The sequence below is a fragment of the Geotrypetes seraphini genome, chromosome 8 (genome assembly GCF_902459505.1).
Source record: "Geotrypetes seraphini chromosome 8, aGeoSer1.1, whole genome shotgun sequence".
NCBI lineage: Eukaryota > Metazoa > Chordata > Amphibia > Gymnophiona > Dermophiidae > Geotrypetes > Geotrypetes seraphini.
The window spans coordinates 19,164,121-19,173,459 of record NC_047091.1 but is presented as its reverse complement, the minus strand read 5'-3'; the positions used below and the strand labels follow the sequence as shown (position 1 = coordinate 19,173,459).

Below are 9,339 nucleotides of genomic sequence, written 5' to 3'. Positions count from 1 at the left end.
AGCCGGTTCCGATCCCGAAGCGTAGAATTTCTCCTTATTTTCGGTTCAGTGTTTTAGTGTTCACTGTTTTTAGAATAGTGTAATTTTAATTTTGCTAACAATTTGAATGTAGGCCCCTCTTGATCTTGAGGCCCTAGGCTGAAGCCTAGTTAGCCTATAGGAAAATCCGGCCCTGCCTAAGTGTGACTGACAAGAGATAGGCGCCAATCTTTTTAGACGTCATTTACAGAAGTTCCCCCTAAGTGTATCGGAGTAATGTTTGCCTGGAGTTTCTGATAATTAATTAAAAGTCATTGCAGGGCTAGATTTCAAAGACTTTAAACACTAGTGAGGCAGATGGAAAAGTTCAGGCAAGGCACAGACACACAGAAGCTGAAACCAGAACTCTGCCAGCAAATCTTTCAATTTATTAGAGTATTCCAAGAAATAAACAGGATATTGTACAGGCCAGTGACAGCCTCCTATCCCAAAGAAAACGAACAGCTTAAAAGCAAACAGAAACTTGCACGATAACATAATTGATAAATCAAGGAACTAAAGACTTTAAACCTAAAAGGCAGAAAACAAGGTCCTATGCTAGCAACACTGTAATTATTCCTTTCCACAATATTATTATTTGTTTTCATTTAAGCCTCAAAAGAATATAGCCAGGGTGTGTGCTGTGCCCCGAGTTCCTCCCGCTCATGCGGAGGAGGTCTCTCTTAATTTCCAAGCAGAGCTCTTGGAGCTCTGAGAACAGAGTGGGAGGAGGGGGGGGCGTTGGGAGATGAGAAAGTGAAGGTCAAATCTCTTCCCTCCCTGATCCGGGGATCTAAGTTCTCGAAGAAGTTCATAGCCCAGAATTTGAGGGGGATTTTTTTTTTTTTTAAAAATCAAATCTTCACCTGTCTTGCTATAATCTCAAACAAAGCTCAAATTTAAAGATGAAATGAATGGACAACTTTTGTTGATGCATTGCCAATGAGACTCCGTTCTACCATTCTGAATAATTTAGAGGTGTAATAGAAATGTTATTATATGATACCTACCTCATATAATAGAAGGAAATTGAGGGGGAGGGCTGTGGGGGGGGGGGGGGGTTATATAGGAATGTGAAAGGAGATGGAATATTTTCTAAACAGGTAGGGTGCTGATTAAGGGTATGAAAGTGTGATGGGTAGCAGTGGCATAGTAAGGGAGATGGGGCTAGTTTGTCCCGGGCACCATCTTGCTAGGGGTGCTGGCACCCCTCCTCCTCTATGGACATCCCCCCTCCGCTCCTCCCTCTGCCCTGCGTGTGCGCCCCCTGCCTTCCCCCGTACCTGTTTTACTTCTCTGGAGCAAGCGACATTGCTGCCCTTGTTGGCATCGGTGCTCTCTCCGATGTCACTTACGGGTCCTGAGCCTAGGAAGTAGCATCAAAGGGCGAGCTGACATGGGCACGCTGCTCACTTTGGAGAAGTAAAAAAAAAGGTACAAGGAATGAGAAGGGGCGAACGCGTGCGCAATAGGGAACGGGGGTGGGTGAAGAGGACGTGGGAGAGGTGCCACCGCCCCGAGCACCTCTCACCCTCACTATGCCACGGATGGGTAGGTTGGGAATTTGATATCAGGACATAGGCACATGGTCAGAATGTTCTGCTGTCTGAAAACTCTGTGCTGCCAAGAATTTGCGGGCTGTGATCTCTTAAAAAGGAGAATCAGCGCTCACTCCCCATCTCTAGGGTTTGGTGAAATAACAAACATTTTATCTCAATGGCAGACTGCAGATTCATTTACAAAGAACCCACATCGACATCGCTAGGGAAGATTCCCCGCCTCGGAGACGCAAAAAAACCCCAAACCTCTGACTGCCCTTAGTCTGCAAGATGGAGCGCAATCACTAGAAAGAAGTCCGATTGAAGACAGAAAGCCAGCGGCCATCCGCCCCGGAGTCCGGCGATTCAGAGCCACAGCTACTGTAACCATCCTGGTCAAAAAGCGAGTCCCAGGAGTGGCTCCGTTGCCGCTGAAGGCCTTGAAGGAGGGTGCTGTGGTCGGCAGGAGCCTGCAGGGCATCGCTGGTTTGCGTTCTACCCAGAAAAGGGCCAAACTCCGATCTACAGAGAGCAGCTGAGAAAACGCCCTGGGAGTCCAAGGGGTCCTTGCTGCATGAGAAAGCTCCATCAGGGCAGATCGGTGAGGGGAGCCGAGGTGAAAGTGAAGAGGAGGATGAGCCTGGTTGGGTGCAGCTATGATGCAGGGTTTCTGGGGAGCAGCAGACAGAGGGCTCCATGCAACTGTGGAGCAGGGTCTCCTGGGGGCGACAGGAGATCCGGTTAGTGTGGCTTGGGCTATAGCTCTGGACCAGTGCCTCTGGCTGCTGAACTCCATTAGCATGGAAGAAGTGGCCTTGGACTCCGTATGGACTATAGCTGGGTGTGTGGAAGGCACAGCAGGACATTGTCTGGTACTTGGAGTGGTGGTTGACCTTGCACAACTCCTGGAGCCCACATGCAAGTGGGCAGGGGGTAGTAAAGGTACAGGCATCATTCTCCTGGAAGCTCCGACACAGTTCTGCCTTATACTGGGAGCCAGTGCTCAAGCTAGGGCCTTCAATCATGCTGACGGAACGATCTACCTGGAAGGGGATGCGGTGTAGGAGGCCGCTGCGTGGCAGCATGGTAGCCTGACTCCAGGGGCTGTGCACTGGCCAGAAAGAGCTGCTGCTGTTGCCCAGCTGTTCCATACTGGCAAGACGGGCAGAGTGAGTGCGCTGCAGGGTTCCCCGGGGTGCACCAGGACTCTTCCCTTTTGAACCTGGTTCCTCCAGCATGCTCAGTGACAGGAAATTCTGCAGATAAAGAAGAGGGAGCCATGAAGCTAGTAAAAGTTCATGCCAGTGCTTCCTTACAATTTTCACACACAACTTTGTTGGGCAATATTTGAAGGCTGGAAATGGATCCGGTTTTCAGGCTATCCCTAATGAATCTGCATGAGATAGATCTACATGGGAAGGTGGTAGCATGCAGGTCAATTTATTATTTATTAAGATTTATTAGCTGTCTTTATGAAGAGAGTCATTCAAGGCAGTATAGATAAATAAAAAATATTTCATTAGAGATAGCCTGAAAATCTATCCTACAGGCAACCATAACCACCATTGGGCTTTCTACATAAAAGAATGTAGGAAGCCGAACCATTACAGAAGATGATGAAATGGCCTCCATAGAGGCTCCACTATCACAAATCCTTCTTACTATACCAATGACCTGCCCGTTCTGAAAAATACAAGAGGCTTTCTATCCACCATGGCCCAGGGACAGACTGAAGAAACATCAAGCCCAGTATCCTATTCCAACCTAGGTCCCACTAGCTGGCTGACTTATGGCTTTAACCAGCTCCACCTGAGTTTTTATCAGTATTACCTGGTGTCTGTTGGTTGTTATGCAGAAAGAACAGATGTCCTCTCTTATCGTGTTGGAACTTTTGTATACTGATAACAGCAGACTTTTGGACATGTGTTATCCTGTGTATGTTTGAGAGATAAACATTGCATGCGAATGTCACTGTATAAGAAGCTATTCAATATTGTTAAGCTTGTAGCTCATCTGTAGAGTGAGCACGTGCATTGCCCAGAAGCCCCTCTGGTGGAAATGGCACCTAGTCTGACCTTTTGAGGGGCTACCCGATTTGTGAGAAACTCAAGGATGCAGGTTCTATCCATGGTGATGTATCTTTTCGTTTCTAATAAATATTATATGCAGTTTTAGTGTAAATCGTGTTTTATTGTTGTACAATCAGCAAACACACAAAACAAAGCAACAGCCCAACAAGGTCGAGAAAACTAAAAGTACAAGACAAGTTTTGGAAATAGACCCAAAGAAGTTGGTATGTGTTGTTCTCTTTATAGAAATCGGTGGGTTGTCAAAAGTTTTGCACTAGGCAGAACAGGGGGGGGGGAGGTGGAGAGAAGGAGGGTGTCAGGTCAAAAGCGCGCCGGGACAAAGGCGCGCACAGACAATAGAGCGCAGTGCGGAGGCGCGCGCCACACAAAATGACTGTTTTTACGGCTCCGACGGGGGGGGGCGTGGGGGGGAACCCCCCCACTTTACTTAATAGAGACCGCGCCGTGTTGTGGGGGGTGTGGGGGGTTGTAACCCCCCACATTTTACTCAAAACTTCACTTTTTCCCTTTTTTTTAGGGAAAAAGTTAAGTTTACAGTAAAATGTGGAGGGTTACAACCCCCCAAACCTCCCACAACGCCGGCGCGATCTCTATTAAGTAAACGGGGGGACTCCCCAACAAAAAGCCCCGTCGGAGACCCTAAAAACTGTAATTTTCTTCGGCGCACGCCTTTGTCTTTCGCCGAGTTGTCTATGAACCGAGAAGGAGAGGTGCCAGCGCCCCCACCAAGATGATGCCTGGGGTGGTCCGCCCCCCCCCTTACAACCTAGTAAAATCCCAAGGAGAGAGATTTGCCCAAAGTGGTTTACAATACACTGAATAGTAATCAGGTACTCAAGCATTTCCCTATCTGTCCCAGCAGATTCACAATCTAACTGTGGTACCTGGGACACTGTAGGGTTTAAGTGATTTGCTCAGAGTCACAAGGAACAGGCTAGGATTGAGCTCACAACCTCAGGGTGTTGAGGCAACTGTTCTAACCACTAGGCCAGACCCCCACTCCACTAATGTGTCCTGAGAAACCTTAAAACCTTCATGTCAGCCCAAGACATATGGGCAATGACCTTTCACGTCCCAGCTGGGATGGAATACCACTGACTAATCATCTGAGCCCTACCTACTCGGGACAACAAATGTATATAGAAAGAAGATCATGGTAATGAACAACTCTTGAAATAGTTTTTTGATTTTAGTCTCAAACTCTAGGATAGCATTCCCGGCTATGTTGAAAAATATGCCTCTCTACCCTTAAAAAGGATCTGACTCTGTTGGAAATAGGACCTACACATAGAAGATGGCTCACAACAGCTCTAAGGTTCATGAGAATATGGATTTCCGAGCATAGTCTGAAAGGAAAGAATCTGAAAAACTTAAGAATGATTGTAGAGTTACGTGTTGGGGTTTACATGGTCAACTGGTTCAGCATAAAATAAGTAACAATTGGACACAAGGTCCCAGGTATCTCCTCGTCTAGCTGCAGCTGTTAAAAGAACAGTGTGAAGAGGTAAGCAAGATAGTCATGGCTAAAGGGAGGACATCAAGAGTCTGTTCTGAAAGATATACAGTGCAGTGGAGAGGAACAAAAGAGAAAAGATGCAGTGGACAATATATCAAAGACCAGAGATGAAGGAGATGAGAAGGTACAGCTTGGAGAGAGCAGGGTGAGACCCAGAAATCACCTTCCAGCAACACTGAGGCAACTACATTCACCCAATTACTTGATTGGAGCACCAGAGTCTCTGACCCTCCTTTTACCTATACCAGGGGTAGGCAATTCCAGTCCTCGAGAGCCGGAGCCAGGTCAGGTTTTCAGGAAATCCACAAAGAATATGTACGAGATGGATTTGCATGCACTGCCTCCTTGAGATGCAAATCTATCCCAGCGGCTTGATATCATCAAGTTTTCGTGGCAGAATACAGAAATGGGTTGCCGGGCCTTTCTTCTGTGCAGAATAAATTCAATGCTGTTGCGACCTTCCGCCTCCAACCCTGCCCATCTGCTGCCGCCCAGATGGGTGGCACACCATTAGTCTGACATCTCCGTCGAAACCAACCCACCACGGGAGGCCCTGCTGGTAGTGAAACTACCGACGGCATAGCTTTCAGGTTCACCGATGCGCGCAAGCCACAGTAGCATGACAAGCCTTTTACGCTTGTATTCTATAAAGATCACAATATATTCTGGCCTTAACTAATATAGTGAGAAACCTTTTCTTCTGAGTGAAAGCAGCACACTCTCATTCCGTATTCAAACTGAGAAAATGATTATTTCAATCCTTTTCCTTCTCTCTCCTTCTTAATTATTCATAGTCCTCTTTAAACAGCCCCAATTACTGTATTCATTTTTTTTTATATTTATTTATGAATTTTCAAACTTAATTTCCAAGCACAACTTGTCCCAATTACTGTATTATTAATATAAGTTCATTTTGGCTTTAAACTTCACAATATAAAACGAATAATGAATATTTAAATATTGTGGCCAATGAGGAGGCTGGCTATTGTGAAACTCAAGCTTTACATGAAATATGATGCTTGAGCGTAGCCGCTGAGGTCACTTTAAAAATGCGTATTAATTGCTGTTAAAAGAGGACTATGAATGATTAAGGAGAGAGAAGGAAAAGGATTGAAATACACTTCTCTCTCGGATGGCCACCAGGATGGTCTCGGGGCTCAAGGATCTATCGTACGAGGAAAGGCTGAAAAATTTGCGGCTGTACTCACTCGAGGAACGTAGGCAGAGAGGAGACATGATCGAGATGTTTAAGTATATTACCGGTTGTATCGAGATGGAAGAAGAGATTCTCTTTCTCAAAGGACCCTCAGCCACAAGAGGGCATCCGCTCAAACTCAGGGGCGGGAAATTTCATGGCGACACCAGGAAATAGTTCTTCACCGAGAGAGTAGTTGATCCTTGGAACGAGCTCCCGGTGCAGGTGATCGAGGCAAACAGCGTGCAAGAATTTAAGAGCAAATGGGATGCCCGTGTGGGATCCCTTAGAGGGTTAATTTAAGGGAACCTGTCACCAGGAGTGGGATCCCTAGGATAGTAGACTCGGGGGTGGGTCAGTAGAGTGGGCAGACCTGATGGGCTATGGCCCTTATCTGCCGTCATCTTCTATGTTTCTATGTTTTATTTGTGGGGGATAGGGGCAGAGCCGGACCGCGAATGGAGAAAAACCGCAAATATCTTCTCGTCCGGCTCTGACCCACCCCCGCCTCCCTTCCGCCTTCCCCCCGGCATCCCGGCCTTACCTGGTGGTCTAGCAGGCTTTCGGGGCAGGAGCGATCTTCCTACGCTCCTGCCCCGTGCAGATCGCCAATAGGAAATGGCTGCCGTGAGTTCCCGTAGTCTCTCGAGACTACGGTGGGAGCTCACGGCAGCCATTTCCTATTGGCGATCTACACGGGGCAGGAGCGTAGGAAGATCGCTCCTGCCCCGAAAGCCTGCTAGACCACCAGGTAAGGCCGGGATGCCGGGAGGAAGGCGGGAACGTGATAAAATATGGGTTTCCCCCCCCAAAAAAAAAAAAAAAAAAATTGCGAATTTGTGAAACCGCGAGTGTGGAAACCGCGAATGGGGAGGGGGAAGTGTAATCATTTTCTCAGTTTGAATACGGAATGGGAGTGTGGCAACTGTTTACTTTAGTATTCTATAAAGAACGTTCTGCGCAGAACTGCCTTTATAGAATTTGCATTTGGTGGGCATCATCCCGGCGCCTAACTTCACTGAATTCCCCCGTAACCCTCCGTTGCCTCAGCTACCGACTTAGAGGCAGTTCTAGAACTTGGTGCCTTGATATGGGCATCGCAAATGGGTGCGCTTAGCGCCAATTGTGGCGCTTACATGCAGTGGCATAGCAAGGGTGGGTGGGCCTCCTTGCCCTCTTCTCTGCCCCCTGCTCCTTCCCGACTCTCCCTGCCGTGCGCACGCCCCCACCCCTTCCCCCGTACCTCTTTAATTCTCCTGGCATGAGCAGCATCATGAACTTGCTGCCCGTGTCATGTCGGCTCTCCCTCTGATGTCACATCCCAGGCGCGGGACTCGGAAATGACATCAGAGAGAGCCGACACCAACACGGGCAGAAAGTGCGTGATACTGCTCGCACCGGGAAAGTTAAAGAGGTATGAGTGAAAGGAAGGGGTGCACACGTGCAGCGGGGGGGGGGGGGTATTGGGAAAGAGCATGGGGGGGGCAGAGAGGAGGATGGGTGCCAGCGCCCCTACCAAGATGGCACCCGGGGCAAACCATTCCCCCGCCCCCCCTTACTATGCCACTGCTTGCATGTGCCTAAGACATCATAAACACATAAACACTGGCGTAAAGTTCAGTGCGCTGCCCACCTATGATAGGTCAACGTCTACTATAAGTTAGTGTGCTTAACTTACAACCAGTAGTATTTTATAAGTTGCACAGGCTACATAGTAATATGCCAGGGTCCACCCTGAGTAATAATATAGTGCTATGGACCTGTTATAGTGCTATGGGTCTACTATTGGGCCTGAAGGCTCCTTGGGGAAGCAAGGCACTCAAAGGCATGTGAGATTTCTTGAGGACACCCCCCTTCCCTCCCTCCCCGCACCATAAAAAAACAGCCTTGGAAGAAATTTATGAGGGTACACATACCAGAGATCCTACCCAGAAACTAAAAGATAAGATACAGCAGCGCTGGGCCAGCACCATGATAATTAACGGCAGGACATGACACATTTGGAAAAGACGCAGACAGCCTCACTAAATAGTGCCAGGCTAGGACAAAATGAACTATTTAAGGCAGAGAGAGGAATTTCTTTAAGTAAACCAGAGTGTCACAGTCTGCTTTGCTTCCTCAGAGTTTCTTGGTATTTCTGTTTTAAGAAGTATTTGCCTCATTTGTATTCGCTTTGAATTTTGAAGTACATTATTGTCTACCCAACAAAGAAAAGAATAAAATAAAAATTCTATTATTGATGAAACTCTGAGCTTTATAAATTCTTGATGGGGCCATTTGCAGCTAGTCAACCTACACTGTGCACACATATGCAACCCCTTGCAGAAATGTGCTATGAGCAATATTCTATACATGACACTTAGAAAAATCAGTGCTGGAAAGAATGGCACTTAGTACCTTCAAAGTTTTACAATCAGAAGAACATAAGAAATGCCTTCACCGAATCAGACCTTTGGTCCATCTAGTCTGGCGACCCGCACATGCGGAGGCCAATCTAGGTGTTCCCTCATGAAGACCTTATTTACCCGTATCTCTCAACGTGATTTGCAAGGAGGTGTGCATCCAACTTGCACTTGAATCCCATAATGGAGGTTTCCGTCACAACCTCCTCCGGGAGAGCATTCCAAGCGTCTACCACTCGCTGTGTGAAACAAAACTTCCTGACATTCGTCCTGGGCCTGTTGCCCCTCAATTTCAGTCCATGACCTCTTGTCCGAGTCCCATTTGACAACGTGAATAACGATGCTTCTTGCTCTATTTTGTCGAAACCTTTTCGTATTTTAAAAGTCTCTATCATATCCCCCTCGCAGTCTTCTCTTCTCAAGGGTGAACAAGCTCAGTTTCCCGAGGCGTTCTTTGTAGCTCAAATTTCCCATACCTTTTACTAGTTTCGTGGCTCGCCTCTGCACCCTCTCCAGCAGGGTTATATCCTTCTATAGGGGTCCTTTTTATTAAGGTGCGCTAATCGATTTAGCGCGCACA

General features: G+C 47.4%; 1 protein-coding gene across 1 annotated transcript; it reads right to left on the bottom strand.

Moving 5' to 3' along the window:
* Window positions 1-1,861: 1,861 nt before the first annotated feature.
* On the bottom strand, window positions 1,862-3,314 carry LOC117364845 (mRNA decay activator protein ZFP36L1-like). Its single transcript, XM_033954524.1, has 2 exons — window positions 3,219-3,314; window positions 1,862-2,812 (listed from the first exon to the last, which is right to left on the bottom strand). Exon 2 carries the CDS (start codon window positions 2,792-2,794, stop codon window positions 1,862-1,864), a length of 933 nt encoding a protein of 310 aa, XP_033810415.1. The 5' UTR covers window positions 2,795-2,812; window positions 3,219-3,314.
* Between the last annotated feature and the right edge of the window lie 6,025 nt (window positions 3,315-9,339).

Coding starts and splice junctions, on each gene's coding strand:
- LOC117364845 (XM_033954524.1), bottom strand. CDS start 2,794: ATGCTGGAGGAACCAGGTTCAAAAGGGAAGAGTCCTGGTGCACCCCGG.